We start from the raw sequence: 16,270 nt of genomic DNA, 5'->3' as shown, positions 1-16,270 counted from the left end.
AGGGACACTTGTCGTGGGAATGCAGGTAAACTTATTCTTTATTTTTAGGGTGGGGAGGGCATACCAAAACAGGCTTACTACAATTAAATGCAGGTTTTTTGTTTTTGGTTGTAACAACCTCTTAAGACAAAGTTTATAATGAAAGACACACATTATTTGAGTAACTTTGCCTATGGTGCGATGTATGTGATGATAGGGGTGGTGAGTGGACCGAGTAATATAATATTTTAGACCAGGTGTAGGCAACCTTCACCACTCCAGATATTGTGGATTGCCTGTAAGAAATCTCATGGAAGATGTAGTCCAAAATATCTGGAGTACTGAAGGTTGCCAACATCTGAAGTACTTGAGACCAGAGACCCAGCACCATGAAGAACCAAGACATAGTTACATAGTTACATAGCTGAAAAGAGACTTGCGTCCATCAAGTTCAGCCTTCCTCACATATGTTTTTTGCTGTTGATCCAAAAGAAGGCAAAAAAAAAAAAACAGTTTGAAGCACTTCCAATTTTGCAACAAGCTAGGAAAAAAATCCTTCTTGACCCCAGAATGGCAGTCAGATTTATCCTTGGATCAAGAAGTTATTACCCTACATTGAAAGATTATATCCTTGAATATTCTGACCTGCTCTGTTCCCATTGTCTGCTTCTTTTTATATATATAAGGAAAGCACTGCCTTGTTCTTGCACATCATTCAGGATCGAAGTTGGTGGAATTCTGTATGACATACATGAAGATCCCCCAAGACACAGTGGCAGCAGTCAGAACGTATCATGATGCTAGTACAAATTTTGGTGCCCTGATACCTGTCCACCTTTTTTTTTTAAAGTGAGGCTTGGATCATGTTGTTTGCCATTTGTTATTGCAATGAAAACTTGGTGAGAATTGTAAGGGAAACAGAAATGATCACACAAATTATTACAAACGTTAGTGTGATAATTTATGCAGATGTTACCGGACGACATTTACAAATTTTACAAATTACCGCAGTTATAAGCTTTCTGTGCAGAGATGCAAGAACAAGGTATTCTCTACATCACAACATGATTACAAGCTGTTTTGTTGCTTCCATTGACCCATTTATACTAAATGAGCAACATCTGAATCCATGCATAACAGTATTGATGACGATGTGCATCTCTTTATGAGCCCAGACTACACATTTTTAAATGGACACAGGGTGACACGTTACCAAATGATGTGGAGCGGACAGCTAAACCACCTGAAAATGCTTCATGTTTAATTTAAATTCATGCATAAAGAAACTCTGTATATTGATGTTAATGATACTGTATCAGTTATGTAGTTGCATTTTGCTGCATTGAGTGGAGCGTCTCTTTAAAGGTCTCAAACAAGTCTAATTAAATAAATACACCAATCTATTTCCTAAATGATAGATACTCTTGTGTGTGAAGAGTGTCCTTCCCTCCTCCTCCCTCCCCCCCCCATTTTACAAAAAGTGCAGATTTCAATACAAATGGACACTTCAATAAATTAACCTGGTTACAACCCCGTGACTGTCAGACAACTGGTTGTGTTACTTCCTGGTTGTTTAGCTCAGTGGAGCTAAACTCAAGAGGCAGCAAGGCAGCAATTACTCAGAGCACACACCTTGCAAATACTCCTCATTAAGTTGCATTGAGAAGTCTGATTGGACAGGCACAGAAAGTCTGGGACGGATTAGAAGGGAAGGGCTTGCAAAGGCTGTAGACAAGAGAACTGCAGGTTTTGCATATGATTTTGAAAATATAACCCCAAAGAAAATATACTTAATTAAATGCATGCACGTTTTCACACAGGGTGTATTTACAAAAAAATTATTTTTTTGTTGTTGTTTTGTTTATTTGGGCAGTCGGGTGTCCCTTTGAGAATGTTTCAATGAATCAGCTATTTTGAATTTACATTTTTTATTCACTTTGAATTCTCACTTTAGTGAGTAACCTTGTAAATAAAAAACAGTTGAGCCCAGAAACATATTAACCTTCCAGCTAATTACACCTATAAACACCTATAGCATGATGCACTCCTATGAATGAATGTATACTTCATATTTATTTAAAGAATTCTTTTAAGCACAATAAAGTCTGGAGGCACTTGTTTCACATAGTTGCATAGTTATAAAAAGAGACATCTGTCCATCAAGCTCAGCCTTTCCTCACATTAGTTTTTTTGCTGTTGATCCAAAAGAAGGCAAAAAAAAACAAAAAAAAAAAACTATTTCAAGCACTTCCAATATTGCAACAAACTAGGAAACTTCTTTGGCCTACCATGGCAGGGCATGTTCTGAGTGGAACCTGTCCTGTGAAACCGCTGTATGGTCTTGCCCACCGTGCTGCAGCTCAGTTTCAGGGTCTTGGCAATCTTCATATAGACTAGGCCATCTATATGTAGAGCAACAATTCTTTTTTTTTCAGATCCTCAGAGAGTTCTTTGGCATGAAGTGCCATGTTGAACTTCCAGTGACCAGTGTGAAAAAGTGTGAGAGTGATAACACCAAATTTAACACACCTGCTCCCCATTCACACCTGAGACCTTGTAACACTAATAAGTCACATGACACCGGGGAGGGAAAATGGCTAATTGGGCCCAATTTGGACATTTCCACTTAGGGGTGTGCTCACTTTTGTTGCCAACAGTTTAGACATTAATGGCTGTGTGTTGTGTTATTTTGAGGGGACATAAAATTTACTCTGTTATACAGGCTATACACTTACTACTCATCATTTCTTCAGTGTTGTCACATGAAAAGATATAATAAAATATTTACAAAAATGTGAGGGGTGTACTCACTTTTGTGAGATATTGTATATTGATATATTTTCCATTTATATAATACAATAACACTAGATTTTTCTACTAAACAAATTGTCATATAGAAATACAAACGGACACCTTACAAAAAAAATCTAAATAGGAAAATATATCAACATTGATTTTACTTTACACAGTAAAAATACTCTATCACATACAATAGTGTAAACCAAAACACAACTATTAACGAATTAAAATAGCATATACTAGGACCAGACAAATTTCAGCACTCCATTGTCATTGACTATCTCTCTCTTGATGCTTTGCCAACATTATGGGAAACGTACTCCACAAGATTTGGAGTGCCAAACATTGAAAACATCCAGGATATCCCATGCCAAGTTTTAATTGTTGGGCATTTGTAATGAAAAATAGTATTGAGAATTATTGCAGTTTTCTTAACTCTCCCTAAATTTTACATGGTTGCAAGAACAAAAAAATGAAAAGAACAAAAAAAAAAAAAAAACACAAATTATAATAACTTTGCTGGATGTATAGATATTTTTTCAAGGTATCTGGGACATAAACCTATTCTTAGTACAACAATTTTGCATATTAAGTATTAAATCTTAATTTTCTCAAAACGCTTGCTACAAGGTTGACGGTTACAGATTTGGTAACACTGTATAAATCTTAACCTGTATCATTAACATGGACAAACATAAATAGCACCCGGGGGGGATATGATAGAAACATTTAAATACATAAAGGGAATCAACACAGTAAAGGAGGAGACTATATTTAAAAGAAGAAAAACTACCACAACAAGAGGACATAGTCTTAGATTAGAGGGACAAAGGTTTAAAAATAATATCAGGAAGTATTACTTTACTGAGAAGGTAGTGGATGCATGGAATAGCCTTCCAGCTGAAGTGGTAGAGGTTAACACAGTGAGGGAGTTTAAGCATGCGTGGGATAGGCATAAGGCTATCCTAACGATGAGATAAGGCCAGAGACTAATGAGAGTATTTAGAAAATTGGGCAGACTAGATGTGCCGAATGGTTCTTATCTGCCATCACATGCTATGTTTCTATGTTAACCCATAAATACATTAGGAGTCTGATATAGAGCCTGGTTTAACAGGCCCTTACACATCATTTAGATGAACATATTTGCAGATCGAAATTTGAAATTTTAATAAAATGAAAGGTAAAAAAAATATATAAACACCCAAAGATCTACAACTGTAAATGTCTGCTATCCAAACAACAAAATTATAATTATAAATTTGTTTGTAATTGTTTCACTTTGAGTTTCATGTTTTTGCATTTACAGGAATGGCATTGACAGTATATTTTATATGTCTTATGACTTTCTCCATATAACCTTCATTATTTAAATCTTTTTTTTTTATTTTTTTTTTTAAGCTGGTATGGCAAGTGGAACCAAGCATAAAAAAACAATAAAAGTTTGGTAAATTATATAAATAAATGGCAAAAACATCCACACTAACGAGTCGATTTGGAGACCATTTCCAAATCAGCACTTTTTGACTAAAATTGAATATTCCGTTTTAATTTCAGTTCTGGGTCTAATAAATAAATCACCTATACAAGTGAATTCTCACCATAGATATTTGCAAGGTTAATTACAAATGGCCAGCTCAACCACCCCCACAACATATAAAATAGGCAGAGAGGGACACTTTAAATGTAGGTATGTGGGTGGGTATCTTCGGAGACATTTTAAGTGATTTATCAAAATATATGCAATTAAAAGGTGATTCAGAACAAGAACAATGTATCTTATTTACACACTGATTTCTAAACACATTTATTTAAAGACACATTACTGGGAGTATTATTGCTGTGGCGCTCTGTTATACACGCAGACACATTACTGGGAGTATTATTGCTGTGGAGCTCTGTTATACATTCAGACACATTACTGGGAGTATTATTGCTGTGGATCTCTGTTATACACTCAGGCACATTACTGGGAGTATTATTACAGTGGAGCTCTGTTATACACTCAGACACATTACTGGGAGTATTATTGCTGCGGAGCTCTGTTATACACTCAGACACATTACTGGGAGCATTATTGCTGTGGAGCTCTGTTATACACTCAGACACATTACTGTGGGTATTATTGCAGTGGAGCTCTGTTATACACTCAGACACATTACTGGGAGGATTATTGCTGTGGAGCTCTGTTATACACTCAGATACATTACTGGGAGTATTATTGCTGTGGAGCTCTGTTATACACTCAGGCACATTACTGGGAGTATTATTGCTGTGGAGCTCTGTTATACACTCAGACACATTACTGGGAGGATTATTGCTGGGGAGCTCTGTTATACACTCAGACACATTACTGGGAGTATTATTGCTGGGGAGCTCTGTTATACACTCATATTACTGGGAGTATTATTGCTGGGGAGCTCTGTTATACACAGACACATGACTGGGAGGATTATTGCTGTGGAACTCTGTTATACACTCAGACACACCAACAATATGGAGCTTAAAAAACAAAAGACAGGATAGAAAAGAGGGAGATATGGATATGGGTCCTACTAAATAGGAAAACTTAAGAGGTATGGCTCAACTTAGACTTTAGTTTTCACTCATGATCTATGGCGCACATTTCTGGAGCTCCCAGATAAAATGGAATGTTGTGCAGATGGATTATACGAGTAGTAAACTGGTGCTAGACACAGGCTACCCATTTAGAGAATGAGACACTGTATCATTCCCACCAAAGATTCATCAAGCCAGGTATTTCTAACATTATAACCTCAAAAATTCTGTTCACAGGTTGTCACCTTTTATTTCGTACGCAGTACACATATTTTTACCTGAAAAGGCATTGTTCGTGTTCAAGAAATATATTTCTTCTCTTCCATCCCCATCAATGTCACAGGCCGTCACCCCAATGGCATTGCCCTGACGATCTCGGAGTTGGTAATATGGTGAGCTTCGTTCATCTACGGCAATGTTTACTAGATGACCCTTTTCTTTGTTGTATTTTAATACCAGATTTGGTCCATTGTACCTGTATGATAGATCAGAAGAAATAAAAAGGTAAAGAGAAGTGCTGGATGTTTTTTTTCTTTTACTTGAATGCATTAAAGGGTCCTCAGCACAATTATAGCTTAATGAAGCAGTTTTGGTGTATAGATCATGTCTCTGTAGTCGCATTGCTTTATTATCTGCCATTTCGGATTTAAATAAGCTTGTCACACCTCACTGCATGTAACTTGCACAGTCTCCCTACAATTTCTGTAAAGAGAGATATATTCCTTTATTGTACCGTCTATTTAATTCAGAATTTCTTATCACCTGCTCTATGAATAACCTGCTGGACCCTGCAGGAGCCTTCTGTGTGATACAAGTTCAATTTACAGGGCAGGATACAAAACTTTCTAACGTAAGTTAACACCTGATTTAAAACGAAACAGCTTTTTTTCATACAGGCTGTGTGAGTCACAAAAAGCGGCGGTGAGACTGCTTACACTTAACCCCTTAAGGACACATGACATGTGTGACATGTCATGATTCCCTTTTATTCCAGAAGTTTGGTCCTTAAGGGGTTAAAGGACCACTCTAGTGCCAGGAAAACATATTCGTTTTCCTGGCACTAGAGTGCCCTGAGGGTGCCCCCACCCTCAGGGACCCCCTCCCGCCCGGCTCTGGAAAGGGGAAAGGGGTTAAATCTTACCTTTTTCCAGCGCTGGGCGGAGAGATCTCCTCCTGCTCTCCTCCTCCGATCCGCCTCTTCTCCTCCCCGTCGGCTGAATGCGCACGCGCGGCAAGAGCTGCGCGCGCATTCAGCCGGTCACATAGGAAAGCATTCATAATGCTTTCCTATGGACGCTTGCGTGCTCTCACTGTGATTTTCACAGTGAGAATCACGCAAGCGCCTCTAGCGGCTGTCAATGAGACAGCCACTAGAGGACATAGGGGGAAGGCTCAACCCATTCATAAACATAGCAGTTTCTCTGAAACTGCTATGTTTATGAAAAAATGGGTTAACCCTAGCTGGACCTGGCACCCAGACCACTTCATTAAGCTGAAGTGGTCTGGGTGCCTAGAGTGGTCCTTTAACAAAAGTGACTTAACTCCCAAATGGCAGATAATTGAGCAGTGAGACTGCAGGGGCTTGATCAAAACACCAAAACTGCTTCATTGTGCTAAAGCTGCTTTGGTGACTATAGTGTCCCTTTAACTAACATATTATTCTACAAAGCTATAGATAACTGATGAAGATACCGTAATGTCCTAAAAATACCGCTTATACATTTAAAAAAAAAATTTTTTGCTGCCTGGCTAACACCATTTCAATAAAACTATTATTCATACAATAAAATAGACACAGGCATTTGTAAATTAGATTTCATTTTGATTGAGTACAAAAAATATTAAATATTTATATAATAAAAAGACAACTGCTTTTTTTTTTACAAAGACATGACTACTATTCTTAGTCTCTCTGCTAAAACTATTCAAATGTGTAATAGCAAATTGTACATATTTAGACTTTACAGTTTTGACCTAATCATACCACAAATGGCAGTTTTGTCACCTTGAATATACTGTAATATTTATCAAATCCAGTCACAACATGCAGGCAACAAAAAATAAATGTGTATAAAGCTATATCAGTCAATAAATCCACCTTCAATGAAACAAAGCAAAATTAACTACGGAAGTAAAAAAAATGTTTAGCAATTTTTGCCTTTAACATTCATGACATAAAACACATATTAAATAATGTTTTACACCTCATCTCCGCTAAACATTTGCAAGCAGTATGGCCGCAATTAAATGTTTTTGGATAAAATTTCCAAACATTTTTGCATAAACTTTTAAAATTAGGTAATATTTTTACAAATGCATTTTTATATTTTTCATATATGATTTATATGACAAAAAATAAATACATATTAAAAAGTTTATATAAAAAATATTAAATCAAGGTCCATCAAGGGTCTGATGCATCGCTAACTCATTGGTCGGCAACCTATGACACTTGAGGTTTCTTTGCACAGCACTCAAGACTGCCGGAGCCAAACATGCTCTAACCTATCAAGAGTCCCAGTGGAACTTCAAATATCTACTAGTGCAAACTGAGGGACAATCCTCAGTTTAAAACATTGGAGCACTTAGAGGACGTAATCTCAGATCACTGCCTCCCACTTGTGAATGGGAATCCACATACATGCACGCATCCCCACAAGCAGCCTTTCACATGCAATACCAGAAGCAGCCCCACACATACACACACCACCAAACACACAATGTGATATATCATCCACACATACAATTTCACAAGCAGCCTGCGTACACAGTCCACATACATAGGGATCGTACACAATACCACAAACTACTCATCAACATATACAATATAACAGCCCACATACGCACAAATACAATCGCTACAAAGTAACTGCAGCACCCATAAATAACAGCAGGATATGCCAAGGGGCTTCAAGATTTTGTTTTGGCAGAGTAATAATAATTGATTGCCTACCCCTGCCTTATCTTATTCATACTGCATTAAATTTCTATGAAGTGAAAGCTATAGCGCTTAATAAAACTGCGACACACATTAATGTATATAAATAACTATACTTTAACATTAGCACTGGTGAATTTGCTAGTGCAAAAAACAAAAACAAAAAAAAACACACATAAAAGGATTAGTGTGCATTTTAAAGAGTGATGTGAAAAGGTAAAAAAAAATGAATATACATTCAATTTGTAAATTAATAAATGTCTTAAGTCTTAATTAAACACACTGTAGATCATTAATGCCTATAGATCATTAATGCCCGCAAGTGCAATAGGAAATCTAAGCCTTTAACAAGTCTAGTCTGCCGTGGTATACATAATTAGAAATAAATCTGTTCATCACCCTTTTTATTATACTCCAGATCGGCCAGTCCCTTATTATTGCAACTTTATCACCTTTGGGGTTTTGCTAATTTGGCGTGCAGCAACCCAAGGGTGACAGTGAGGGGAAATATATACTCACTTAACCCCTTAAGGACCAAACTTCTGGAATAAAAGGGAATCATGACATGTCACACATGTCAGGTGTCCTCAAGGGGTTAAAGCTCATTGTCCCCAGAGACTATAGTATTATCCACAGACTAAATCTTGTGATGCATATAAAAGATACCTTTTTTGACAGGCATTGTGATAGAGACAGCTTTCGGTTTTGTCATTCTCGCAGTTGACCATAAGACAAAGTAATCTCTATTTGGTCTGGGGATGTCTTTCAATTGTATTTAAAATTTTAATTTTAAGATAGTATTCCATAAAGTTTTTATTATTTATAAAATACTCATAAGTGATATAATCCTGATAGAACTGTTCGTTATCATGTTGATCACACTTTGTTATTAGCTACGTTACTCCACAATTCACCACAACAGCCATTGAAAATCCACAACCACGATACCAATAAAATAGCAATCCTTATGTGAGATATCCTGCAACAAAGTAATCCCATCTCATATAGAAACAGAGCTATAATGATTACATTGTGACAAAATGCTAAACTGTGACCTTACAATAGTAATATACAAAAACAATGTAAATGGTCTAGCTATAGATATGATGCATACGTGAAGTTTTCAATATACAGCAGAAGGCTACAAGAGAGAATCTCACAGTCTCACCAGCCCCAGCATATCAGTAATGGGAGAGGGGCGAAGTCAATGGCAGTAGTTGAAAGTAGCACAGCTGCTTAAATGTAAAAAGCAAAATCTACAGAATTTAATTATAAAGGACCAAAACACATAGAATAGTATTATTATTATTATGCTATTTATATAGCGCCAACAAATTCCGCAGCGCTTTACAATGGGTGGATGAACAGACATGTAGTTGTAACCAGACAAGTTTGACAGACAGGAACAGAGGGGTTGAGGGCCCTGCTTAATGAGCTTGCATGCTAGAGGGAGTGGGGTAAAGTGACACTAAAGGTAAGGATAATATAAGACTGATTACAGTTGAAAGAGAGGAATCAGTCAGGAGCTATTAACAGTTTACTTGATACGCTTTTATGAAGAAGTGCGTTTTTAATGATTTTTTGAAGGAGTGGAGACTGGGTGAGCATCTAACGGAGGAGGGAAGCAAGTTCCACCGGAACGGTGCAGCCCTGGAGAAGTCTTGAAGGCGAGCATCAGAGGTAAGGGTGCGGACAGAAGAGTGTAAGGGCCTAGATGGGGCATACTTGTGTATTAGGGAGGATAGATAAGTGGGAGCAGCATTATGTAGAGATTTGAATGGAAGAACCAGAATTTTAAATTGAGTCCTATATCTTACAGGAAGCCAATGTAGGGACTGACGGAAGGGTGAGGCGTTGGAGGTGTGGGAGGACAGGAAGATGATCCTCACAGCCGCATTCATTATGGACTGTAACAGCACAAGTTTGGAGCACGTAAGACCACTGAGAAGCGGATTACAGTAGTCAAGGCGAGAAAGGACAGTGGAATGGACCAGCACCTTAGTTGCATCCGTTGTTAAGTTGGTCGGATGCGCGCAATGTTTTTGAGATGGAAGCGGCATGATTTGGCAATAGACTGAACATGAGGCGTTAAGGAGAAGTCGGATTCGAAGAGAACACCTAGGCATCAAGCCTGCGTGGTGGAGCTGATGTTAGCACCGTTGACCTGGAGGGAGACAGACACAAATGTAGAAACACTTGAGGGAGGAAAGACCAGAAGTTCAGTTTTGGTCAGGTTGAGTTTAACCCCTTAAGGACCAAACTTCTGGAATAAAAGGGAATCATGACATGTCACATTTGTCGTGTGTCCTTAAGGGGTTAAGGAAGTGGGCAGCCATCCAGTTAGAAATAGAGAGGCAGTCAGAGACACTAGTCAAGAGGGATGGGGAGAGATCAGGAGAGGACAGGTAGATTTGTGTGTCATCCGCATAGAAATGATTATCAAGGGAGGCAGTATAGATGGAGAACTGTAGAGGACCAAGGATTGAACCTTGAGGCACACCAACAGAGAGGGGTTGGGGACAAGAGGCAGAGCCAGAGAAAGAAACACTGAAAGAGCGCTGGGAGAGGTAGGAGGAGCACCAGGAGAGAGCAATATCTTGTAGCCGCAGAAAGGTCAAGCATAGCCAAATAAAGCAAATCGTTATGTGTAGTATAAGAAACCAAATATAAAGAGCATATTTCCCACTTAAGGTATAACTGCAAGGTGTATCATGCAACCCAACAGTCCTGATATCAGCAAGACCGAAGAAGGATAGGCACTCTGATGTTTAAAAAAAAGATATGTATTTGGAACATAGTGCAACAAGCTATGTTTCAACTGAAGCAGTGCTCCTGCATACCCTGCCCTATGTGAGCTGGCCTGCTTTATGGGTAGGTAGCCTGACCCCATCATTGACTTGCATTCATGCTAGTCTGCCCTGGCAGTAAAATTCAAGTGGATCTGCCCCCTTTGGGCAAAACCAATGACATAATCATGTCACTGGCCCTCCCCCTATCCCCCTTCTCACCGGAAACCTCTTGGGATGCCAATGTTGAGGGTATGGTATATCTCTCTAAGTGGAGATGCCTTGTACCCTCTATTTTCTTATTAGTACTCAATATCCATATCAGGATTTATTTCACTGGACAATATTATTCCATGTCTGTTGTAGATTTTTGAGGTTTTCATTTGGTTTATTGAAGTTTCGGGAAACTTTTAATGTACAGACTTTTGAAAAGAAAAAGTAAAATAAAAAATGTTCACTCATTTTTGCTGGTGTTAAGTATTTATTTAGGTTCGCATTTTCTTCCATAATATCATCTTTGAATTGCTTTGTTAATAAATGGCAGCTGCTCACTGTCCCTGAACTGCGCAGTGTCATTCACATAATGAATTATGGGTTTTCATACACAGTGGGATTTAACCTACTGTGCAGAACTTACAAATATGATCTGCTACTTACAGTAAAGGGCATGGCTTGCAATATATCACAATAAATGACATGCAGGTGCCTTGCATATTACTTTAATCCAGTGGTTTAGACAGGGATCTGAATTATGTACACAGCTTTCACTTGGTGACACATTCTTCAATTGAAATGCATATTTATAACTTCTGATTCTGCAAAGTACATTAAACTCTGTCCTGTGCTTAGGGGATGTTCAATGCAATCAGTTCAATTAGATTATACAATCTGCTTGGGGCCACATGATAATATACCTCCCAGGTGTCCCTATTTAGGAGAGGCAGTTTTTATTTTGGGCCTTCTGTCTCTCTTTCAATACTAATGTCCCTCTTTTCTAGAAGCTCCATATTGTTGGTGTGTTTGAGTGTATAACTTTTTTTATAACTTTTTGGAGATTTGGGTGCGGTCTAATCTGTAGACCGCGGCAGGAGATAGTATTTTTGAAGTCTGAGATTTGTAAATTATCTGGTAAACAAACTCAGGCTGGAAGTGTTGCAAAGCCTAGGCCGCAGAGACGTACTAGGAATGGCAGATGGATTACTGTAGGATCTGGTAGACTTAGGGTTGTGGATAAAAGGCATATTGCACAGACTGTTGCTCAACATAATTCATTTTCAGCACTTTCAGAGTCTAGTGGTATTGTGGAGAAAGGCTCATTCACTGAGGGTTGTGGTGTTGTGGAGACAGGCTCATTCACTGAGGGTAGTGGTGTTGTGGAGACTGGCTAGGAGACTATGGTGAGGCCTAATAGAAAGCAGTTGTTGTTGGGGGATTCTATCATAAGAGGTGTGGAGCTGTGGACAATAGTGGTCTTGTGAGAGGTCTTCCTGGAGCTACTGTTCACAGAAACAGGAGACATATTTGTAATATTGTTAAGCAAGCAAAGCAGGAAGGGGAATTGGATCTACTGGTCCATCTAGGGACAAATGACTTGGCTTGCAATGAGGTTTCAGAGATAAAGGAAGTTTCTTGTGTTTTTGCCAATGATGTACGTCAGGTTGCTTCCGCACTTTCATTCTCTGAAGTGCATAACACTCAGAACAACAGGCAGATGCGTATTGGAGACTTTAACTTGTGGCTTGGTGAATGGTGTCAGGAGCAAGGATTTGGCTTCATTTCTCATGGTAGCTCTGTTTGGAAAGGAAATAAACAGTACAAAAAAGATGGTTTGCATCTCTCTCAAAAGGGAACACATGTTCTCAGTGAGCAGTTCAGATGTTTTTACAGGATGTATTTAAACTAGGGAAGTGGGGTAGGAGGGGGGGGGGGGGCAAAAGTTTGATAAAACATCAATCCAATTACCCCTCGAAAACAAGGACAGAAGGTGTGTGTAGCAAGTGTGTTAAAAATGATAAGCTTAGAGTCATGTCTACAAATGCTCACAGTTTATGGAATTAGATCCATGAACTTGTGGCAATAATGGCAACTGATAATGTAGATTTAGTCGCTGTTACTGAGACATGGTATAATGAGAAAAATGACTGGGACATAGCAATACCAGGGTACTCTTTATATAGAAAAGACAGGGACGGCAAGAAAGGGGGTGAAGTGGCCCTGTATGTGAAGGATAGCATAAAATCTAGCCTAATAAAAGTTAGGGAGGCGAACATAGATTCTGTTTAAATTTGGTAATCACACAGTAACTAGTGTAGGTGTGATTTATAGGCCCCCGGGACAAATAGAAGAGTTAGATAATCTACTAGTTGAGGAAATAGCTAAAATGACAATGAAGGGGAAGTTATCATCATGGGTGACTAATCTTCCTGATGTGAATTGGAAAACAAAAATAGCTGTTTATGCTAGGAGCACACATATTCTAAACTCCCTACTGGGATTTTCTCTAAAACAAGTCATTGAGGAGCCACCTCGTAAAGAGGCAATACTAGGAAGTTAGAGAATGTTGTGCCTATTTACAAGAAAGGTAGTAGGAGTCGGGCAACTATAGTAGTGGGGGAAGTAATGGAAACCATGTTAAAGGATAGGATTGGGGAACATCTAAAATCACATGGATTTCAAGATCAGAGACAACATGGGTTTACTTCAGGGAGATCATGCCAAATTATTTCTAATTGATTTTTTGATTGGGTAACCAAATAATAGATCAGGGTGGTACAGTAGACATTGCTTACCTGTATTTCAGTAAGGCTTTTGACACTGTTGCACATAGAAGGCTTATCAATAAATTACAATCTTTAAGACTGGATTCCAATATTGTGGAATGTGTAAGGCAGTGGCTGAGTGACAGGCAACAGAGGGTTGTAGTCAATGGAATATATTCAAAGCATGGTCTTGTCACCAGTGGGGCACCTCAGGGATCTGTACTTCAGAAACATTCTCTTTAATATTCTTGTTAGTGATAGTGCAGAAGGTCTTGATGGTAAGGTATGTATTTTTACTGATGATACCAAGATATATAGCATGGTTGATGTTCTAGGAGGGATAAGCCAACTGGCAAATGATGTAGGTAAACTATAAAAATGGTCAGAGTTGTGGCAGCTGACATTTAATGAAGATAAGTGCAAGATACTAATAAAAATATTTAGAAAATTGGGCAGGCTAGATGGAACGAATGGCTCTTATGTGCCGTCACATTCTATGTTTCCATGAGTTTCTTGAGTAAAGTGACATTGAGCACCTTTCTAAATAACGGACAAACTAATACTTAACATAAATTCAATTAATCATGCACAATCTAAATGTTCAGAAAATATAGCAAAACATTCTAAAAAAAAACAAAAAAACAAAAAAAAGAAATACAAATACTCATTACAAAACCTTCCATAAGCTTTATCATTATAGATGTTAATTAGGCTTGCTGGTGTGTAATTTCCTGATTTAGATAGTGTTCCAGTTTTTAATAATGGCATAAGATATTCTTTCTACCAATACAGGCACACTTTCCTGTGTATTAATGTCTTTGAAAATTAAAAATAGCAGGTTGGCAATTATTACATCCCACGTGCTAAGAATTTGTGGATGTATGTATGCTGGTCCAATCTGTCATTTTATCTTTTAATCTCAGCCATAATGGCATAGTGCTTATTAACATAGCTTGTTTCTAAAAATGTTTAAGGCAGGGACACTTTTAAGTCCTGAGCCTATATTTGAATATAGATAAGAGAAGGGCATTGATGTACTAGCTACAATAGATAAGAGAGCAAGTAATTTCATTAATTGGGTCTGCATTGTCAGCGCAAGTTACGGGCTATTTACTAGCCCCATTCACACATTGACAAACAGCCATAACTAATCCAGCATGTTTCTTTCCTTGCAAATGTGAAGAGTTTGCAGAATATAGTGAGAAAATGTAATAAGTGGTAAGTTACAACTAGAAATATCGTTTCCATTTGATACCATACTGCTGGTAAACTTGTTAGAGAATTTTTTTTTTTTTTTTTTTAAAAGGTTCCATGAGATATATGCATGTACAGTTATGAAGCCAAGTGGGGGCACAGTATCTACCTCTGACATCACCATTAACCAAGGCTGGCCGGGCTGGTTAATGATAAACATGTGCATCCTTGCTGCCCAAGTCCTCCCCTCAGCCCAGTCTTCAGGTCATTTTATCCCCCGCAGTGGTGGGGAGTGACATCACAAGAGGAGAAACTAGGCCTCAACAGAGCATCTGAGGTAAGATTTTGTTTTTTTCTTTGTTTTTCTTATTGGCATGGGGAGGGGCTTTTCAATAAGGGTTACTCTAGGTAAAATATTTTTTTTTTGTCTGCAGTAACCCTTTAATGAGTGTTATGAGATTAATCATTGTATGGAAAATATATCCTCTAGGGCAGGCATAGCCAACCTTCAGCATTCTTTGCCAGCATTATGGGTGTAAGAGCATTATGGGGGATGTAGTCCACAACATCTGGAGTGCCGAAGGTTGCCTATGCCTGCTCTAGGGCATTGATAATGAGACATCTGTGAAAGGGATGGGTATATGATTTATGTGATGGAATCTCTCATTCCATGGACTTTTGGAGAGACTTGAAAGCCAGCCTCCTGCCCACAGACTATGGGCATGGTCCCAAAAGCCCCTAAAAAGGGGATATTGGTATTGTGGGAAGTTATATGGGGCCTCATATACTTACTGTGCTCCCCAGCCGAATTTCTGGGGTTCATCTGGACTTGTTTTACACCACGAGTGCCTGACTGGAGATAACCCTGAATTACTCTGGAACTGTTCCTCGGATTGGGACTGAGCCAAGGTCCAGTAAAAAATAAAAACTTTAAAAGGGACACTATAGGCACCCAGACCACTTTAGCTCATTGAAGTGGTATGGGTGCAATGTCCCATGTCACTTAACCCTACAGTGGTAATTATTGCAGTTTCTGAGAAACTGTAATAATTATCTTGCAGGGTTAAGTCCTCCTCCAGTGGCTGTCTATAAGACAGCCACCTGCGGGACTTCCAGGTGCTTAGAAGATGTTTGGTCATCTTAACAACGCTGGATGTCCTCATGCTATGCACGAGGAATTCCAGTGTCACCAGTATCCCCATAGGGAAGAATTTAATAATACTCTCCTATGGGGAAATCCTAAAGCAAGCACAGCC

The 16,270-nt window shown here is 38.5% G+C and overlaps 1 protein-coding gene across 2 annotated transcripts in view; it reads right to left on the bottom strand.

Moving 5' to 3' along the window:
* CRTAC1 (cartilage acidic protein 1) overlaps nucleotides 1-16,270 on the bottom strand; it is a 478,485-nt gene that overhangs the window by 351,909 nt on the left and 110,306 nt on the right. For both annotated transcript variants that reach the window (XM_063435174.1, XM_063435175.1), the window contains exon 3: nucleotides 5,616-5,812. In XM_063435174.1, coding sequence (XP_063291244.1) covers nucleotides 5,616-5,812 — 197 coding nt within the window. The remainder of the gene's footprint in view (nucleotides 1-5,615; nucleotides 5,813-16,270) is intronic.

The sequence above is a fragment of the Pelobates fuscus genome, chromosome 10 (genome assembly GCF_036172605.1).
Source record: "Pelobates fuscus isolate aPelFus1 chromosome 10, aPelFus1.pri, whole genome shotgun sequence".
In the NCBI taxonomy this organism is placed as follows: Eukaryota; Metazoa; Chordata; class Amphibia; order Anura; family Pelobatidae; genus Pelobates; species Pelobates fuscus.
This window is presented reverse-complemented; position numbering and strand designations above follow the sequence as displayed.